This window comes from Myotis brandtii, unplaced genomic scaffold, assembly GCF_000412655.1.
Source record: "Myotis brandtii unplaced genomic scaffold, ASM41265v1 scaffold36, whole genome shotgun sequence".
Classification (NCBI taxonomy): Eukaryota; Metazoa; Chordata; class Mammalia; order Chiroptera; family Vespertilionidae; genus Myotis; species Myotis brandtii.
In genome coordinates this window covers 7,552,483-7,574,942 of record NW_005363836.1, presented here as the reverse complement: position 1 = coordinate 7,574,942, position 22,460 = coordinate 7,552,483, and the positions used below count along the sequence as shown (strand labels likewise).

The 22,460-nt window shown below is 39.4% G+C and overlaps 1 protein-coding gene across 4 annotated transcripts in view; it reads right to left on the bottom strand.

Moving 5' to 3' along the window:
- PTGFR (prostaglandin F receptor (FP)) overlaps positions 1–22,460 on the bottom strand; it is a 44,078-nt gene extending 21,618 nt beyond the window's left edge. Inside the window, exons 1-3 of one of the 4 annotated variants that reach the window (XM_005871951.2) lie at positions 22,433–22,460; positions 21,499–21,581; positions 20,147–21,016 (exon numbers count right to left, since the gene is read on the bottom strand). In XM_005871951.2, the coding sequence (XP_005872013.1) occupies positions 20,147–20,944 (798 nt within the window). In that variant the 5' untranslated portion in view covers positions 20,945–21,016; positions 21,499–21,581; positions 22,433–22,460. Of the gene's footprint in view, positions 1–20,146; positions 21,017–21,498; positions 21,582–22,290; positions 22,413–22,432 lie in introns of those variants that run through there. The other 3 variants (XM_005871952.2, XM_005871949.2, XM_005871950.2) reach the window with 3 other exon arrangements.

Here is a 22,460-nt window from a genome sequence, read left to right as displayed (position 1 = left end):
TGTCAGCTGCCCAGCCACCCAGGGCCACCCGAGGCTCAGGTAACCAGGGCCAGCTGAGGCTTGCGCTGCCAGCAGTGGCAGCAGCAGAGGTATGATGGGGCATCGCCTTCCCCTGATTGCCGGGTCGCATCCCACCCCTGAGGGCTCCCGGACTGTGAAAGGGGGCAGGCTGGGCTGAGGGATACCCTCCAGTGAATGAATTTTCATGCACCAGGCCTCTAGTTTTAAAAATAAAATCCTTATGTGATATCATATGCATATGCAATTATATATCATAGCTATGAGAATGTTGTTTAAATTACTAATTTCATTTATGATTAAAGAATTCTAACAAATGAGCTGCATATTCCTTGAACCTTCCAAGTAGTATACCAGGCACTGCAGGAAATAGAGTAGAAGAATGTGACTTTTACTCTGTCATAATTATATAGAACTAGAGGCCCAGTGCATGAAATTCTGTAAAAGTAGGGTCCCTAGGCCTGGCCAGTGATCAGGGCCCATCAGGGCCTTCTGGCTGCTGGCTGGGGCCTTCCTTAGTTCTGTGCTGCCCCCTGGTGGTCAGCACACATCATAGCAAGCAATTGAATTCCCAGTCGAACTCCCAAGGGGACATTTTGTATATTAGCCATTTACATATATAGAGTAGATGTATTTATCCATATCAAGAGAGATAAAAATGTGCACTAAAATAATCAAAGCAGGTTTCCTAAGTAAAATTACTATAAATTAAATAAAAACAAATCAAGATTTTCTGAACTAATAAAGTCAAATTTGGATTAGTGTGATGTGCTGTAATAACATATTCTTCTTAGAGTCATGATTTTTAGCCACCAGTTACATATACATTTGACTACACTGCATGCTAAACCATGCAATGTTGGCATTATACTTATGAAACAATGGACTTTCTTCTAGCACTTTTAGAAGAAAAAATACATGGTACCTTAACAAGCATTCATATATGAGTGTTCTGTTTTACTAATTTTAATTATAAAAACATTATTTAAGGAACTACTTTTACCTGTTCTTAGAGTCATGATAGCACATTCATCCTTCCCTCCCCACTTCTGGCTGGGTAGATCTGTCACTGAGTAGGGAGGCCTACGACTGAGTTTCTCCCTCTACCCACCACAAAGAAGGATCCTGACTGTTTCCCACCAATCCAGCTGGTCTTCCAAAATACTGACCATTCCTGGCCAGTATGGCTCAGTTGGTTGAAGCGTCACTCCCAGACATAGAAAGGTTGTGATTCGATCCCCAGTTAGGCATGTACAGGAGGCAACCGATCAATGTTTCTCACATCGATGTTTCTCTCCCGCTCCCTTCCTCTCTCTCTCTAAAAATCAATAGAAACATATCCTCGGGTGAGGAATATGAATATATATTTTTTAAAGCTGAAATTTTTTTTAGTGTCTTGGCCTTATTGTGGGGTTTGTGTGGAGACAGGGGGTAACAGAGAAATATCTCAGGACTCATCAGTTTCTATGCTTTGATGGGTGCCTGATTACACAATGCATCATTCAGAAATCACCCTGAAGTATGATTCTTAATTCATAGCTTCTTTGTCTCTTTAATACTGCTTACTAGATAAATAATCTCTGAGTGAGTTGAATGGATTTCAACGTGAGTTAGGCAACCATGTAATACAAACCAAGAAGTCCAAGAGAAAGATGGCATCAGTGCTGCGGTCACATATTACTGTCAATTCATACTTAAGGGGGGTATTAGAGACAAGGGCAGCAATATGGATAAAATAGGTTATCCATTCATCTTTACGACCAAATATAAAATGGCTTGCTAAATAGACAATGTAGAAATCTACATCAATCTAAAACTGTCTAAGTAAGCAGACTGGCTTTTATATTACTACTATTTGCCTTAGACACACAAACCTAAAGTGGGCAATTGGGAGAAGGTAAACAGCACACAATGGAAATTAATCCTAGACAAACTGCTGTCTTTCCCACCATCCAGGAAAGCTTTTCTCAAGCTGGCTTCAGCATCTGTATCCATAGATCAGCCTGCTATGAGCTTAGAGAGATGAAGGAGAAAGGCAAAGATCTCCTCTAAATGCCAAGCATTTAGAACTGCTTGCTATATTTTATTGATTGAAAACGGCAATTCTTTATATTCCCTTGAAATAAGGTACAGTCTGCCTTAACTGTGTGTTTAGACTTTCAGTGGAGAAAAGAATCACCACACACTATATGACAGCTTTCAAACCACGTGATACCATCAACGTTTATAAAGACTATAGAACTTTTTAAAAATTCTTTGGTATATCAGGTAGTTTTTTTGGTTCGGAAATAGTACATGAGCGAAATATTGACATTGTCAGTCACAAAATGCCATTAACGAAGCATGCAGAGGTTAAACTGTATCAGGAACTGATCCTCTGTTCGCTGCAATGAGCACAGGAATGCTGATAGAGATCCCTGTTGCCACTGCTGTGCTGTAATTTGGAAATGCGGAGTCAGAAGGCATTCTCGCACTTCTTTCTTCCTATATGCAGTTCTAGTCCAGTTTTCCCCAAAAGCGCATTTCTAACTGAAGCAGATCCAAAGGAAATGCTAGGTCGGAGAAATGTTCTCAGAAGTTCCTTCCTAGTCTTGGGCAATTCCAAACTAAAACCCTGAGCAGAACTGGGAAAGGGACAGTCCAATCACAGGTGGGGAGGTCTGCTGATGTCTGCACTGGAATCTTCCTGGGTTGAGGCAGAACTGACCTGCTTTCTAAACTAAAAATATAGCCATGGTCTTCAATTCTCTGACCCTACTGGTTTAACTTCATATTTCCCAAGTTAGTGAACTAACGCGCAGCTACCAGAATGCAGGCAACAGAATAGAGGAAATTTACTCCTGATGGTATTTTTTTTTTACTATCAGAAATCTGGGACCAAGCCCAGGGGTATTGGGGGCATGACAGTGGCAAAGAAAAGCTCTACTTATTCAGTTTGAATATTATTATGATCCTGTATTGCATTAATAAGAATGGCATTAGAGCCCTAGCCAGTTTGGCTCAGTGGGTAGAGCATCAACCTTCAGACCAAAGAGTCAGGGTTCGATTCCTGTCATATCTTGGTTGCAGGCTCCTCCCCGCCCAGGGCCCTGGTCAAGGCTCATGCAGGAGACAACCAATCGATGTGTTTCTCTCATATTAATGTCGTTCCCTGTCTTTCCCTCTCTCTTCCACTCTCCCCAGAAATCAATGGGAAAATATCCTCGGGTAAGGATTAACAACAACAAAAGAAATGGCATTAGAAGTTTCTTAGACGATACCAATAATAGTAAATGCACAAGAAAATGCAAAATACTCAAAAAGTCTATGCTATTATTGCAATAATAATACCTTCAGTATAAGATAAAGAAGAATTCAAGGCAAAATGTTTTAAAGTGGAAAGGGAAGGTTACCTGATATTTATAAAAGGAGTACATTCACAACAAAGATAGAACAGACATGAATTTTTGACCTCTGATGACATTACATTGAAATCCAAAACCATTGAAACCTATTAGAAATAAATATATAAACTGAGAAAACACAAATGTAATGAAATTCTAAGTTCTCATTATTTGACACGATAGTTAAAAATAAGGAAATGGGACCCTATAAAATATTCTTGGTTTAATAGCTATGGTTTGAACTTTGTAACTTTAAAAAAAGAGAGAGAATGTGGATTCTTTTCAAAAGCCCATAAAATATTTACAAAATCTGATAAGAAGTTAACTAATTTGAAAACAGTAAGATTTATAAGTTAGTATAAGAAATCATTAAATTATTAAACTATACAATGCTCTGTAAATGCAAAATGTTATACAAAATGTTAGTAGAGAGTGGGAAATGGAGAATGACTGTTTAATGGGTATGGGATTTCCTTCTGGGGAGATAAAAACATTCTGGACAAGATAGTGGTGATGGTTGCACAACATTGTGAATATGCTCATTGAAACTGAATCATACCCTTTAAAGTGGTTAAAATAGTAAAATTGTAATGTGAATTTTGTCACAATAAAAATAAATAAAATAAAGGTGTCAAGTCAATGCTTTTTTATACACTGTTATGAAGAAACTGCTGAATTATTATTCAAAACATGACTTTGATAATAGGGCAGGTAGATAATGATAACAAATGGGAACACCCTACATTGTAATTGATACACTGACCACAAGTCTCAATAAAATCTGAAGAAGATGGCAGTTGTACATAAAGTTAAAGATAGCTCAATTAGATGTAATACAGGGTCCAGAAAGATCCAAACACATTTAAGAATTTCAGATATAATAAAGGTAGACATTTAAAACAGTTGCAGAAAGATCATTCAATAAGTAATTTTGAGACAACTAGTTAACCATTCAAAAGAAAATTCATATTGTTAACTTGCAAACTAAACCAAAATAAACTATAAATGTATTAACACCATGAACACAAAAAATGAAAGGGCAAAAGTGCTATAAGATAAAAAAGATGAATACTGATATCACCTTAGCCTGAGAAAAGTATCTCTTAACATGAAACAGAAAGCAGTAACCGCAAAAGAAATTATTGATTAAATTCACTACTTTTATAAATTACAATACTAAATGAAAAGGCTAACCTTGAGCCTAGGGAAACAATTGCTTTTATATTTGAAGTAGAGACTTGATGCACAAAATCCATGCACTCAGCGGCGGGAAGTGGGGATCCCTCATCCCAGCCTGCGCTCTTTTGCAGTCCAGGACCCCTCGGGGGAACACAGCCCAGCCAGAAGCCAGGCTCACTGTGAAGTCTGGAGCTCTTGCAGTCCGGGACCCCTCACTCCTTACTGCCCGCCCGCCTGCAGCAGAGGAGGGAGAGGCTCCCGCCACTGCCACTGCGCTCTCCAGCTGTGAGCCCGGCTTCTGGCTAAGTGGCACTCCCCCTGTGGGAGCACACTGACCACCAAGGGGCAGCTCCTGCATTGAGCGTCTGCCCCCTAGTGGTCAGTGTGCATCATAATGACCGGTCATTCTGCTGTTCAGTAGATTTGCATGTTAGGGTTTTATTATATAGGATATTATCTGTTCTTTGTTACCCAGGCAGTACTTGAAAATCATTTACAAATCCCCACACATTCACAGAAGAAGATAACTTAAAGCTGAAATTTTTTTTAGTGTCTTGGCCTTATTGTGGGGTTTGTGTGGAGACAGGGGGTAACAGAGAAATATCTCAGGACTCATCAGTTTCTATGCTTTGATGGGTGCCTGATTACACAATGCATCATTCAGAAATCACCCTGAAGTATGATTCTTAATTCATAGCTTCTTTGTCTCTTTAATACTGCTTACTAGATAAATAATCTCTGAGTGAGTTGAATGGATTTCAACGTGAGTTAGGCAACCATGTAATACAAACCAAGAAGTCCAAGAGAAAGATGGCATCAGTGCTGCGGTCACATATTACTGTCAATTCATACTTAAGGGGGGTATTAGAGACAAGGGCAGCAATATGGATAAAATAGGTTATCCATTCATCTTTACGACCAAATATAAAATGGCTTGCTAAATAGACAATGTAGAAATCTACATCAATCTAAAACTGTCTAAGTAAGCAGACTGGCTTTTATATTACTACTATTTGCCTTAGACACACAAACCTAAAGTGGGCAATTGGGAGAAGGTAAACAGCACACAATGGAAATTAATCCTAGACAAACTGCTGTCTTTCCCACCATCCAGGAAAGCTTTTCTCAAGCTGGCTTCAGCATCTGTATCCATAGATCAGCCTGCTATGAGCTTAGAGAGATGAAGGAGAAAGGCAAAGATCTCCTCTAAATGCCAAGCATTTAGAACTGCTTGCTATATTTTATTGATTGAAAACGGCAATTCTTTATATTCCCTTGAAATAAGGTACAGTCTGCCTTAACTGTGTGTTTAGACTTTCAGTGGAGAAAAGAATCACCACACACTATATGACAGCTTTCAAACCACGTGATACCATCAACGTTTATAAAGACTATAGAACTTTTTAAAAATTCTTTGGTATATCAGGTAGTTTTTTTGGTTCGGAAATAGTACATGAGCGAAATATTGACATTGTCAGTCACAAAATGCCATTAACGAAGCATGCAGAGGTTAAACTGTATCAGGAACTGATCCTCTGTTCGCTGCAATGAGCACAGGAATGCTGATAGAGATCCCTGTTGCCACTGCTGTGCTGTAATTTGGAAATGCGGAGTCAGAAGGCATTCTCGCACTTCTTTCTTCCTATATGCAGTTCTAGTCCAGTTTTCCCCAAAAGCGCATTTCTAACTGAAGCAGATCCAAAGGAAATGCTAGGTCGGAGAAATGTTCTCAGAAGTTCCTTCCTAGTCTTGGGCAATTCCAAACTAAAACCCTGAGCAGAACTGGGAAAGGGACAGTCCAATCACAGGTGGGGAGGTCTGCTGATGTCTGCACTGGAATCTTCCTGGGTTGAGGCAGAACTGACCTGCTTTCTAAACTAAAAATATAGCCATGGTCTTCAATTCTCTGACCCTACTGGTTTAACTTCATATTTCCCAAGTTAGTGAACTAACGCGCAGCTACCAGAATGCAGGCAACAGAATAGAGGAAATTTACTCCTGATGGTATTTTTTTTTTACTATCAGAAATCTGGGACCAAGCCCAGGGGTATTGGGGGCATGACAGTGGCAAAGAAAAGCTCTACTTATTCAGTTTGAATATTATTATGATCCTGTATTGCATTAATAAGAATGGCATTAGAGCCCTAGCCAGTTTGGCTCAGTGGGTAGAGCATCAACCTTCAGACCAAAGAGTCAGGGTTCGATTCCTGTCATATCTTGGTTGCAGGCTCCTCCCCGCCCAGGGCCCTGGTCAAGGCTCATGCAGGAGACAACCAATCGATGTGTTTCTCTCATATTAATGTCGTTCCCTGTCTTTCCCTCTCTCTTCCACTCTCCCCAGAAATCAATGGGAAAATATCCTCGGGTAAGGATTAACAACAACAAAAGAAATGGCATTAGAAGTTTCTTAGACGATACCAATAATAGTAAATGCACAAGAAAATGCAAAATACTCAAAAAGTCTATGCTATTATTGCAATAATAATACCTTCAGTATAAGATAAAGAAGAATTCAAGGCAAAATGTTTTAAAGTGGAAAGGGAAGGTTACCTGATATTTATAAAAGGAGTACATTCACAACAAAGATAGAACAGACATGAATTTTTGACCTCTGATGACATTACATTGAAATCCAAAACCATTGAAACCTATTAGAAATAAATATATAAACTGAGAAAACACAAATGTAATGAAATTCTAAGTTCTCATTATTTGACACGATAGTTAAAAATAAGGAAATGGGACCCTATAAAATATTCTTGGTTTAATAGCTATGGTTTGAACTTTGTAACTTTAAAAAAAGAGAGAGAATGTGGATTCTTTTCAAAAGCCCATAAAATATTTACAAAATCTGATAAGAAGTTAACTAATTTGAAAACAGTAAGATTTATAAGTTAGTATAAGAAATCATTAAATTATTAAACTATACAATGCTCTGTAAATGCAAAATGTTATACAAAATGTTAGTAGAGAGTGGGAAATGGAGAATGACTGTTTAATGGGTATGGGATTTCCTTCTGGGGAGATAAAAACATTCTGGACAAGATAGTGGTGATGGTTGCACAACATTGTGAATATGCTCATTGAAACTGAATCATACCCTTTAAAGTGGTTAAAATAGTAAAATTGTAATGTGAATTTTGTCACAATAAAAATAAATAAAATAAAGGTGTCAAGTCAATGCTTTTTTATACACTGTTATGAAGAAACTGCTGAATTATTATTCAAAACATGACTTTGATAATAGGGCAGGTAGATAATGATAACAAATGGGAACACCCTACATTGTAATTGATACACTGACCACAAGTCTCAATAAAATCTGAAGAAGATGGCAGTTGTACATAAAGTTAAAGATAGCTCAATTAGATGTAATACAGGGTCCAGAAAGATCCAAACACATTTAAGAATTTCAGATATAATAAAGGTAGACATTTAAAACAGTTGCAGAAAGATCATTCAATAAGTAATTTTGAGACAACTAGTTAACCATTCAAAAGAAAATTCATATTGTTAACTTGCAAACTAAACCAAAATAAACTATAAATGTATTAACACCATGAACACAAAAAATGAAAGGGCAAAAGTGCTATAAGATAAAAAAGATGAATACTGATATCACCTTAGCCTGAGAAAAGTATCTCTTAACATGAAACAGAAAGCAGTAACCGCAAAAGAAATTATTGATTAAATTCACTACTTTTATAAATTACAATACTAAATGAAAAGGCTAACCTTGAGCCTAGGGAAACAATTGCTTTTATATTTGAAGTAGAGACTTGATGCACAAAATCCATGCACTCAGCGGCGGGAAGTGGGGATCCCTCATCCCAGCCTGCGCTCTTTTGCAGTCCAGGACCCCTCGGGGGAACACAGCCCAGCCAGAAGCCAGGCTCACTGTGAAGTCTGGAGCTCTTGCAGTCCGGGACCCCTCACTCCTTACTGCCCGCCCGCCTGCAGCAGAGGAGGGAGAGGCTCCCGCCACTGCCACTGCGCTCTCCAGCTGTGAGCCCGGCTTCTGGCTAAGTGGCACTCCCCCTGTGGGAGCACACTGACCACCAAGGGGCAGCTCCTGCATTGAGCGTCTGCCCCCTAGTGGTCAGTGTGCATCATAATGACCGGTCATTCTGCTGTTCAGTAGATTTGCATGTTAGGGTTTTATTATATAGGATATTATCTGTTCTTTGTTACCCAGGCAGTACTTGAAAATCATTTACAAATCCCCACACATTCACAGAAGAAGATAATACCCAGTAATATAAGAATAGAAAGTTTAACTCCTCTATTAATCAAAGAAATTAAACTAATAATTTTTCCTTCTTGAATGAGGAAAAGGATGCACCCAGAATGCTAATAGTGGTTATCTGTTGCTAGTGTGCTTTGAAAGATTTTTTAAATTTTAATTTATAGTTTACTGTATTTTATTTTTACTATAAGATGTTATAAAGAAAACATTGTGTTGTTAAAAGTAGTTTGAGGAAATATAATACACAGAATTTAATATTCCTCAATAAAGAGAAAAGGTCTATGGGAAAAAAAGGGAGGTCTCATCTTTCCAATGGGTTTCCTAAAACATGCAAGTGCCTCTCTCCCCGCTTCCACCTTTATGCGTCCAGCTTTCTGCTGCCTGCATAGCCTGCTCCCTGCTTCTCTCCCCTCTCTTGCATTGTCTCACTATCATTCATGTGGTTTTTATTTTCCTTGCTTTCTGGTCTTCTGCCGCCATGAATATAAATGCAAGAAGCAAAATAAGGGAATATCTAATCAAGGTAATAACAATAATAACTACTGTTGCTGCTGCTGCTACAGCAACACTATTATTTAAGATTTATCGATGTACCTTTGGGCCCAAAGATTCCTCCACTATTACTAAAGCAATTAACCCTCTGCCTTGCTCCCAGGCAAGGACAGAAAAATACAATAGTTATTTTTATTCTATATTAAAAGTGGAAAGAAAGAAAAAGAAGGGTATGTGTAAGAGTTGGTGTTTGGAGCAAAGAGTTCAAAGATCGTGGATAAAATAAAGGAGCTAGAAAGTATTATTGCTAGAATTTGCCTCGGGATTATTTTCCCAGGTCAGGTTTCTGTCTCTCTGATTTAGTTTCACCTGGAGAGACACCCAGCTTTTTGTCAGCAAAGGTCTGCTGAAAGAATAAATCAAAATAACAAGTAAATTAAAGCAAACATAATTTTTTTAATTTTATTCATTGATACAGTATTATTAATGTTCACAACGATTTTCTTCCTTATATTCAGCCCTCTCAAACACTTTCTTAACCTAAATTCTTAGAAAGAGTTGGTGATTTTTGTAATGTTCCATTTCACCATGTATTTCTCTTCTAATCTGGAGTCATTTTAGTTATCAAAAGGCTGTATAAAATACTAATTTGAATTATTAATTTTTCATGATATGATTTAATGAAGCTCATGTTTCATTTTATTAGAAAATTCTCCTAGTCTTTAATATTAACTTATTACAACCTACTGTATTCTAATCTTGTTCAAGCCTGTCTCAAATACTAAAGAGTTTCTTATTCATTGATTTTTATATCTCTAGGAAACGTATACAACATCTCTTTTCTTTTTGGTTTTTACAATTTACATTATTTAACTTAGGATAAAATTTATTTCCAGTAATTTTTCCTTCTAAATGATGTACTATAGAATGTTTTCCCTTCTATAAGTAATCAAAAATAATCTCATCCATATGCATTCACAACAGAATACCTGCTATTCTAACAGAAAATATAATTGAACATCTTCATATTTCAATTTCCTACACATGTCCTCTCTTTTCATTTTCTAGAAGTACTGCTATTTAAAGCCCTAGGTATTGTGAACAGTTAAATCACAGAGATGGTTATTCTAGTATCTAGAACACTGCCTAGCACATGTTAGGTCCTCAATAAATATTTGACAAATAAATAAACATATAATTACTTGTGGAGCACCAAATTGGATGTGAAAGCTCCCTACTAGAGCACCCATTATTCATTTAATAACTAATTTAAAAGTGCTTTTGATTATCTTGTTGACAAAATTATTGGCTGGCAGCATCAACATTTAATAGTCACAGCAACATTAATGATATATATATATATGCCTAAGCAACCATCCGACCGTTCGACTGGTAGCTATGACATGCAACGACCACCAGTGGGGCAGACACTCAACCCAGGAGCTGCCGAGCTGAGGTGACTTGGCAGCAGCGGTTCTCAGGTGATGCACCCAGAACCAGAGAAGAGGGAGCCCGATTCCAGGGTGTGTTACCTGAGAACCGCCCTCTCACAATCTGGGACCCCTCAGGGGATGTTGGAGAACCAGTTTAGGCCCAGTCCCTGCAGGCCAGGCCAAGAGACCCTACCGGTGCACCAATCCATTCACTGGGCCTCTAGTAATAGTATAATAACTGAATCATATGGTACTTTCTAGATCAGGCACTTATTCAAATTACATATATTAACTCATTTAGTCCTCACAACAACCCAGTGAGGACTATTTTACAAATGAGGAGACGGAGGCACAGAGTGGTTACAGTCATGTAGCCAGGAAGTAGAAGAAATAGGACTTGAACCCAAACTCTTTAAAAAAAAAAATGTTTTTACTGATTTCGGAGAGAGGAAGGGAGAGGGAGGGACAGAAACATTGATGAGAGAGAAACATTGATTGGCTGCCTCCTGCATACCCCCGACTGGGGATCAAGCCTGCAAGCCAGACATGTGCCCTGACAGGGAATCGGACCCCCTGGGGCATGGGATGATGCTCAATCAACTGAGCCACACTGGCTGGAAGAAACCAGACTCTTAACTACTATATTATATTGCCTCTCCATGAGCTAATAGCTTAACTCTTAAAATAGGTATGTTTTTTACTCCAAATAAATAAGTTCTTTGAGGAAAGAACCTTATATTTAAATCCCTGCAAATATGACTCCAAGAGTAGTGCCTTATACATAAGTCTCAATATTTTTTTTGCTCATTTTAACTGGATTCCAATAATGTATAAATTAATTCCTTATAAGTTATTAAAATCATAAATTGTTAGTATATTTAAGTTTGAATAACATGTGAAAGATGAGTGGATGACATTTTCACTTCTGGTGAGATAGTGAAGTAACTTCAAGTGAAAATGTCCAAGGAAGTTTTCTGAAGCTATGGGCTCCCTCTGTTCCTTTCCACTGCAACCAACCCTTCCTAATAGAGAAAATAGGAAACATCTAAATTAACACAGATAACTATTTCTAATTGAGATGGTGGGTGGCAACAATAGCAATAGACTTTTTGAGGATTTTTGAATTTTGTTGAGCATTTACTATGTGCCAATGGCTGTGTTATGAGATTTTAGGAAGGTCAAATTATTATTTTTTTTTTGTTAGTACTTTAAAGTACTATCCTTATAATAAGTTCACAGATATACAAAATTGCCTGAGAGTGACTCCAGGTCACAGCGAAGAGGTGATGGGGCTGGGACCCTGTCCTTTGTCTGCCCTTGGGTAACTGTAGTATTCTAAAGGGAAGGCTCAATTGGGGACCATGCACAAAAAGCTAAAATAAATTCTCTTACATAACCTGACTTTCTCTGCCTCCTTCACCATCACACCACAGCCACACTACAGTCTGAGTTGTTTTTGGGGATTCAATAGCAGGAGAAGTGAGAAGAGCCACCTCCCTCTCTGCATAAAGCCACAGTTGTATCCACTCCTCTGTGGCAGCATCCTTATTCCCAGGACAGAGGACAGACGGAATGACAAATTTACACAAGTTTTTAAAGGTAATATTTGCACACAGAACAGACACATTTCTCCTGTTAGATAAAAGTCCCCTCTAAATATAGATAAATGGCACTGATATACCAGGTAAAATTGGGTGTGATTATAAATGCCTTGCAAAGCAAACATAAATGGAATGCATTTTATATACCTCCTGTAAGGATAAGACTAAGCAAATAAAGTTAAAACCGGTAATGCAAATAAATTTTAGGCATATCAATATCTTGAATTGTTCTTCAAATGTTTGGGAGCCTAATAAAAACCCTGAAACTAATTTAGCGACAAGATTTTTATACCCAGGAGGGTATAAATTTGATCCACATGTTTCTGGTTTATTTACACTTGAATCATTCAAGTAATGTTTTGTAAGTGCTGTCTCAATGTCTACAATCTCTTTGGGCATTTTTATAAGTCTTTCTCCGTAAAAACAGGAAGTCATGCTTTTCCAAGAGTAAATGAATTTAAATACCAAAATATTCTAGACCACCGTGCATATCAGGAGCGACAGATTTTGGGGTAAATTCTCAACCTAGGACTGTCTTGTTTTAATAGATTGGCCCTTGCTTAGCCACTCTTATACCATATACCTCCATGAAGGGGGATAATATACTCAAATGAGTTTAATTCCAAAAGCCCATCCATAGTTCAATATATTTGTCAAGTCACACTGTAAACCTATGTGCAATAAAGTCTATAATTCATATTTAGATACTGTGTGAACAATGGACTTCTGGGAGATTGTCCTGAGCAAGACTCTGCAAGAAATAGACTCTGAAACAGAGATCTCATGTAGAAAGTTCTCTGGGGAGTGTGAAGCAGTGAGGGGGGCAGGATTTGGCAGAGAGAGAAGCAAAACTGCAATGCAGGTGCAAGAAAGGCCCCAGCAAGCTCTGAAGCATGGAGGACCCTTCTGAAATGTCCCAAACGAGGCAAGGGGGTACGTTCTCTGTATCCGCATATCCACCTGTTACTGCACACAGAGTGACCAAAGAGAAGGGAGCACACCCATGGGGAAGGCAGCTCCTCTTGGCGGAGGGTATTTTGTCCAAGAGCAAGACTCACCCAAAAGGGTATCTGGGTGGGGCACCACAGTGTCTACTCAATAGGTCTGTTGGGGTTTTCTGAGCATTAATCCTCTGTGAATATAAAACCTACCATTAGCAATACCAAATGAGCCATAGGTTCACTGAGTCAGCTGGTCAAGACTTGAGGTAAGCAAACCTGTTTTATAGAAAACAGTCAACACTTTCAATACAGATTGTATTTATGACAATGAACGAGCAATATTTGTAGATCTTTAATCAAAGAAATTTTCTCCTTTTGTCTCCTGACAGGATCCCCTGAAAGATAAAACACCAATAAAAAAATAAATACATTTGTGAGGAGAAATGTGTGCATGTACAGAGAAAAGCAGTGCTAAAAATGATGGGACAAAAATAACTTAGAATAAGTCATATAACCTAGTCTAATACTTCTCATTCGATACTGGATTCCTAGTTTATTCATTCAACAAACGTTGGGTTTTTTTTTCTTGTTTTATTTTAAATATATTTTATTGATTTTTTTACAGAGAGGAAGGGAGAGGGATAGAGAGTTAGAAACATCGATGAGAGAGAAACATCGATCAGCTGCCTCCTGCACACTCCCTACTGGGGATGTGCCCGCAACCAAGGTACATGCCCTTGCCCGGAATTGAACCTGGGACCCTTCAGTCCGCAGGCCGACGCTCTATCCACTGAGCCAAACCAGTCAGAGCAACAAACATTGGTTTATGGCCTACTGTTTGTAGAAACCAAAATACAAACCAGTAATGCAGAACCTAGCCACCAAGGACCGAGACTAACAGAGGGAATTCACATGTAAACAAATACTTGTAATCTATATATATAAAAGCCTAATATGCTAAGTGTCCAACCATTCGACCATTCAACTGGTCGCTATGACATGCACTGACCATCAGAGGGCAGACGCTCCGACCGGTAGGTTAGCTTGCTGCTGGGATCCAGCTGATCGGGACTGGGCGAGACAGGCCGGACACACCCTGGAGCCCTCCCGTGGTCCCTCCCAGGTTGGCCAACCTCCCACGGTCCCCCCTCCCTCCAGTCTCTAAAATAGTTCTTCTAATTAATTTCCTTTCAGTGTGCACAAATCCATGCACTGGGCCTCTAGTATTATCATGATAGAATAGTATGATCATAGTTAATCCATGAAATTCCTCTGGGTGCCGGCAAAATTCCTAGATTCTAGCACCAAATTCAAACAGTTGAATGTTCAGGATTCTCCAGAACTCCATTTCCAGCTAATACTCCTGGGGACCTCGGAACCCATTTGTCCGTCTCTGACCTTTCCAGTGTGAATTCCAACTGCAAGTAGGAGAAGTGTCCCTGAGGCTGACCAACTAAGTCCTGACCTCATCGGCGAGTGGCTCCCAAGTGGAGATGAGTACTGTCAAGGACTGAGTGAGACCTCCTTTACACGAAATTCATGTAACAAATCCTCACTGACCCCAATGAGGTGCCGAGCATTGGTCCAGGAACTGAGGATATAGCAATAAACAAGGTCCCTCCCCTCAAGGAGCTTCCAACCCTATAGGCAGAGGTCAAAGAAAGGTAGCCTATGTTATCAGAAACTGCTAATAAGTGCTATGAGAGATATAAAGCAGAGGAAGGGAAGAGAGGAGATAGCCTAGATAGAGCAGATGGCATTTAAGAGAGGAGAAAGGAAGAGGACACCAAAGCTCAGGGACAGGAATGTGCTCCCAAATAGCCTAGAGCTAGTCCTCTGCCAGTGACTGTCATTGACCTCATGCCACTTACTCCATGCCCCACCCAAACACAAAAGCAGCCTGAATTCCCATCATGTAAACTATGCTAATATAGTTCTAAAATAGACTTTTTCTTCTTGATATGAATTTTGAGTTCTAAGGGTCTGGGTTGTTTAAGAATTTTCTAGAATAGAACCCAAATGCCATCATCAGTCTTTTATCCAGACAACATCATGGCTGCTTCCAAATTCCAAGCATGGGAGCACATGCCACTTCCAAAGGAAACCCACAGAAACAAGGTATGACAGCACTGCCTCTAAAATCAGCAGCAGTCGAAGAATAAATCAAAAAGACATACTTTCCAAGTTCTGACATAAAAGTATGAAAGAATCCATTTTGTTTTTAACTTTAAAATGGAATCCATTAGCAGCCTTTTCTTTGGGGACATTTAGGTCTAATGGTGGATTGATTGGTCAATTAATTTTTTTAACTGGGTAAATCATTTGCACATGTACATGTTATGTATGTGCATGTGTATACATTTTCACATTGCCTTTATACTCAAATGTGTACATCAATTCATCATCTGTTTTGATGTAGTGGCAAATGCACAGACACTACACAGATTTCCATGACACAGTTCTTAAATACGAAAATGAGGGCCCGCCTTTCAAAGAAAACAATCTTCACTCTGAGTCAAGATGTGCTATGACGTTGCTTGGCTCCATCATTTGCCATTATCCCTCTCAGACCTGGTCATTATGTTGCCAATTACCTTTAGTAATTCAGTCAAAGTTCAATTAACCGCCCAAGTCTTTGATTTATATTGACAGACATCTTAGTGACCAAATGTTTAACTACATTGACTAGAAATACTAACATAAACTCTTGGAAAAATCATATTCAGACTCTACATATGCAGGAAACATATTTCTTAGGTAAACTCGCCTACATAAGAAACCATTTGGTTCTTCATATACTTTATACTTCTTTTCCCAATTCAAAATGATCCTCTATCCCAGAAGAGAAGGTAAAAAAAGTTTAATAGTGTCAGAAGTCTATAGTTGCTAACTTAGGGAACAGATGAAAAACTACCATTTGGTTTCAGTATTTGCTTTATTAACTGCTACCTACAAAACTCAGAATCCACATTCTGGTCAATCATTTGCAATCTCTTGACATTCGTACTACTTAGGTTACAGTCAGCCAGTCAACAAGTATTTATTGCTCTACCAAACTGGTGAAATAAACATAGCAATAATAATAAATTCCTTTTAGAGTTATCTATTCTAGAAATAAAACTTTTAAAAGAATCATTACCTGTATAAAAACAGAAACAAAGAATATTAAGGAAATGTTACTTGATAGCAGTAGTAAATGTCTTTTTCCCCTCACTTAAGAAACATTGAAAAAATGTCTTCAAGAGTTATTTATTAGGGAAAATTATTCACCTCGTATGCACACAACACAATTTTATCATTACCATTTGACTCTGAAAAATTTTTGTATTAACGTATCACTAAATGGAATTATCAGCTAATAAATACTTATTGTGCTTTCCTGTATTTTTCAGTTGGGATTATAATTAAGATAATTGATATGTGTTAGCCATGTTTAAAATTATAAAAGCCAGATATTATAAAAATTAAAAAGTCATTAACAATGTATATTTTAAACTAATATTATGATTGTACTGCTGATCTCAATCCTGACAACACACACACACACACACACACACACACACACACACACACACACATATTTTTCCCTTAGGAAAAGTGACACATTAAATTAAAAAGAAAAACACCACAGGGCATTTTTAGGGCACATAACAGTGGAAATATGTCAATATATATTTTTCAAAAGCTACACAATGCAAAATATTAACAGAAAACCCTAATGTAAACTAGAGACTTTAATCAATAACAATGTATTCAGTACTGACTCATCAATTGTAACAAATGTATGTCACCAATGCAAGATGTTAATAATAAGGATGACTGGGGGTTAGAAGGTAAATGTGAACTCTTTCCACTTATTTTACAGTAAACCTAAAACTAATCAAGGAAAATAAAGCTTATTAAAAACACAGAGAGAGAGAGAAAATTCAAACAAACATCATGACCATCTTGCCTTTGTATTGGTTAAACTCAGTCATCAAAATTAATAAAGTATCCCCTTTGTCATCAGCTACAAATTCAAATCATTTTAAAAATCATGCCATTATTGATACGTTTTGATGCAATAAGTCCTATTAAACACAGATTCTATCATATAATTTGCTCCTCTTGGTATGTGTACTTGTACCTTCAGTCCAGTTTCCAGCTTGAAAGTGACAGTGAACAGAGGTGGAAGAGTGTGTAGAGATATTCATTCAAATTACAAATCCCACAATTCCTACTTATCCATTAAGACAGAAGGCAGTGGTGTAAATTAGAGCACTGGCCTAGAAGGTATCATTAAAGTACATGTATGGGAATCTGGTTTCAGAGGTGTTTGTAAAACTTAAGAAGCTTTTAAAATGCAGGGTGGAGAATGATGGCTCAGTCATTAACAACTATGCAACTCCTCCTAGGCATTTAAGGAAAAAAAAAAAGAGAGAAATGTTTCAACTGGGAGATATTCATGTTGGGTGTTATTTTGCCATTCCCAAGCCTGAGTTTTTGTTAGGGTTCGATTTAGAGCTGTCTGAATGGCCTTAACCTAATGCCCAAAGCACTTACATCCAAAAACACTAAATGTATAAGCCCTTTAGCCTGAACTTGCCAGGAAGACCCAAATCTGCACAAGAGAAACGAGGAATGCAAAGAATGCTTGAAATACAATATCAATCCACCAAGCAGTATCTGTGGTATACCTACTAGGCATCTAACACAGAAATAATTTTCATAATACAAAGCATTTTAGAAGTATTGATACTTTGTTGTCATAGGTGTGTCAATAATTCATAGTTAAATACAATGTTGACCTCAGAAAATGTTTCATGAAAATTGTTTCCACTAGGAAATATATTCAAAATACGAGTTAAATAGTAATATCCATGTTAATAGTCAAGGAAACCAAGAATTCAGGAAAAGACATAAGAGAAGAACATAAATTCAAACTATCCATGGCAAAAATGAAATTTGCTACCTTCCATAGTCTTACAATAGTTAACCTATCACTCCGCTGTATCAAAATCAGAGCCAGAACTAAGCATAATTTTAAAGGTGACGCAGAACAAATAAAAACTAAAATATCAATGATTACCTCAGGTGTCCATATTATCTGTCTCTCTCTGAGTTCACTATTTCACTTCTTAAGGTTTTCTCCAGAACTAGGACCTTACTTTAAAAAAAAAAAAAAGTCTTTAAATATTTTCAACTACCTCTTTTCTCACCTTCTTGGTATTCCCTTCCCAACCCCCAAATCAATTTCAGTTCTACTCAAACTCACTTTTTACTTTGAAAAGCTCACTGTATTTCAAAATTAAGGGGGAAAAAGCATTATTCTAAGGAAATTTCCTTGGTCAAATAGCATAAATTAAGCTCTTCAGGAATGAACACTGCAGTGATTCCAAGGGTTGGCAGAACTGTTCTCTGCTGCTAAGATTCAAGTAACTATACCATGACCATGGGCACAGATCAGATCCCCGCTTGGGTTCCCTTAAGGCCTCCGAAATTGACAACAAGCAGGCCTCAAAATTTTGACTTACCACTGACAGACCCAGTTTAGCCTCACCTTGGCTGGTTTCCTAGGACAGATTCAGGAACATCATAAAAAAAAAAATACTATTCAACAGGCTAAATTCAAATTATGAGAAAATAATATAAATAGAAATAAAAATATTCAAAAAGTTGAAATCCTTCTGTAAAATAAAATTAGGTGTCACGGGATCTGTCTGTGTCAGCAGCTCTCGCAAACTTTTCTGTGCATCAGGGATTGTTTATTAAACAACACTGGCAACAGTTCTCGGACAATGGACCTGCTGGAGCCTTAGGAAAACTGCATGAGTAACAAACACCTTCATACTACCATGCAAGGTATGACCATGCCCTTTGTGTTATGTCTACCTTTTTCTTATCCTTTGCCTCACCTCTACCTGTATATCATCTGTATCACTGTCTCTGGATACCAGCCTATTTCCCCACTGGTACAGAATAATGAATGAAAACAATCTTTGCTGCCATCAGTAGCTACGTACAGGTGTTTTTTTTTCTTTCATGGCATGTAACTCTTCCTCTCCTAAAAGAAAATGTTGAAGGACATTAAGGTCGCACTTATCAAACATATTTATGTTTTCTTCTACTTGCAAAACAATATAAATGACTTATATGTGTTGCCCACTCCTTAATCTTAGCCTTCATTTCTAAAAACATCAAGCTGTTAAACACAGCTTTTGGCTAATTTTTTTTTAAAAGAATGAATGCTAAGGGAGGAATCCCTAGCTCTCCTGCCAATCATACCTCTCCCTGCACTACTGGCTTTGTGAACTAGTGATTTCTTCACCTGATCTATGCATATAGTTCACCTGAACTATCCAACTATCTCAACTCATCACCACTATTGGCAAGCTGAGAGCTGGTCATTGCGTGTTTAGAAGAACCCAGTAGCTAATATGCCTTTTCTATAAATTAAAAGTCTGTGTGATTTTCCACCAAGACTTACTAGAGTCCACTCCAATATTGTATTTTATAGTTGGTCATTTTTTTCACATTTTAGAAACTAATCATATTCAGTACATTAAAACTACGTTACTTCTGTTCAAATGACTTTATACTGCCCTGCAAGTATACAGTTAGAATTACTTAGCAAGACATTGCTTTCAACTCAGGGCTTGTGGGGAACTGACCACGTGTTTCATAAACAGCTCCATTCACAGCCAGCGCCGAGTGCTGACATACGTGTTAAGTAGGCACAAACCCCAGCATTTAAAAGACTGAATAGCGCTACCCACCAAGACTAATAATTTTGCAAAAGACAGCAAATCTTGTTTTGAACATGGAAAAACGGAAGAAAGCAAAACTTGTCAAAAGGTTCAGCTTAGGCTCTTACCAGAAACGGGCTCCAGCAGATGCAGGAGACACACATGATGGCCAGGAGCTGGATGATCATTTCGAAATGATGAGACCTGCCTTGTCTGTGCTGCTGACTTTTAAATTTCACTCTTAAAAGTGTAATTCCTGTGATGGCATTGCACAAGAATGAAACCCCAAGGGCTAAGAGCCCCAGAAAAGAAAAAAGGAGAAGATAAAACCTATCTTCCCAGTCTTGGACATGTTCTGTTTTGTAGAAACACCAGGTCCTCGATGCTTGAATTTGATAGTCTCGATGCCCAAGGATGGGCAGCAAAGCTATGAAAACAGCAAACAAGCACACCCCGCTCAGCATCACTTTCACGTGCTTGGATGTAATTTTTGTGGAATGAAATATTGGTTTGGTGACTCCGATACATCGCTCAATGGCCATCACACTGCCCAGAAAAAGTGGGCACAGGCCAGAAAATACCATGGAGATACCAAAAATACTGCACAGGATGTTTGATTGGTCAAAGCGGATCCAGTCTTTATCAGAAGCATAAACAAATACTGCTATCGTTCCGTTGACGAGGTGGCCAAAGAAGTCTGTGATCACCAGGCCACTAGCCAAGAGCAGAAACGATGCCTTGGACTTCTGTCTAAACCTCTGATAGGCCTTCATGAGTATAGCAATGGCAAGGCTGTTGGATAAGATCCCCACCGTCATGAAGATTATTGAAAAGAAGACAGAAAGCCGGTTTTCCGTCTGGCAAGTTGTATTTGAAAGGAGCCCAGCTGCAGGAGACACTGGCTGTTTGGAATTGTTCATGGACATTGTTGTGGAGATGAACGCGGGCTGCTCAAGTCATCGCCCTCTGAGAAGAGTGCAGGCTTGTAGTCCCGGCATCTGTAGCATAAAGACAGAGGAATGATCGCACTGCAGAACTGCTCCTCCGACATTTAAGCCCGGAGGGCCCCAACCTTGGGGTAGGAATCAGATGCATCTGACCCATCATAAGCGAGGTTGCGTCATCCTGAAGGCCTGGGGTCCCATGTTTTCATTTTTAAGGAAAAGAAGCTGCCGAAAGTGAGCAACCTCTTTATGGGTTTGCAAAGTCACTAACAAGATGAGGTTTAAACCCAATCAAGTGTTAAAAGGCCCAAGAGTCTATGTAAATAGCTAGATGACCTTTTAAAGTTTCTGCTTTTTTGCCCAAATGGGCTTTGTCCCCAAACTGCAGATTATTCCTTAGATAAACTACCTGTTTGTCAGGTAGACAAAACAAGCTCCTCCAAACCTTGGGAGGAGGCAGCAAGGTCACTGGTGTTACATGGGGCTCTCCTCAGTAAATTCTAAAACTATTTGATTGAGATCAAATAACAGCTCACCACACGCATCAGCGACCCAAGGAAGGCAGAGCAGTGAGTCTCTAGGAAGGCTTTCTGGTCCAGCTGCCACCTGTGCAGAAATCCTAGGAAGGGAGGCGAGTTGTGCTATGAGCACATCTGCCCAGATGATGTTGATTAAGCTACAGCTGAAGAGTAGCAACATCCAAAGCGAAGTATTTATTGTCGCTCTTTGCTCGTTGACTTGAGGCCTGAGTCACAGACCCCCGATACCCACCCACGACCAGACCCACCCCGCCCCGAGGTAGTCCGATTGGCCTTTCCCGAGCTGCTTTCCCGGAGGCTGGGAATGCTGGAACCAGCCTTCCCGGGGACCCGCCCGAGTGGTCTGCCCAGGCTGCCCGCGGACGGCCGCCTCCTTCAAATCTTACTCACCGCCCGCCTTTCTCACATTACTACCCCGCCGCCCCCATGTGTCTGTTTGCAACATCCTTCCCAAACCTCCTAACTGCAGAAACTTTCTGCAATTGCTCAAATACCAGCGGGCCGGTTTTCCTCCTATCCCGGGAGGCGCTAAAGGCCGGGTTTCCTCCCACCCCCGGGTGCGCCAAAGGCCGGTTTTCCTCCCACCCCAGGGGCTAGGCTAGGGGCACCAAAGGCCCGCGCTGGCCGGGGTGCCGGACTCAGTGCCGGGGGCAGGGAAACACAGGCGCGAAGGGGACCTCTTTCTTGCCCTTTTCCCTCTTCTGAGATCTTGTCTACCTAGTCCTCAAGCCGCAGCTGAGAATTGGGACGGATCCGCCCGAGCACCTTTCTCTCTAGGGGTCTCCCCACCTTGGGCATCTGGTCCAAACTTGTTGCCACGCGCAGGCTGAGGTGCCTTCCTGGGCGCCCGGGCGTGGGGTGGCTAAACCTCAGTCGCGCTGAGCATCCGGAGGCCAACGCTTGGGAATCCAGGGGCTGGAGGGGCGGTTACCTTGCATCCCGGTCGCCGGCAGGACTCA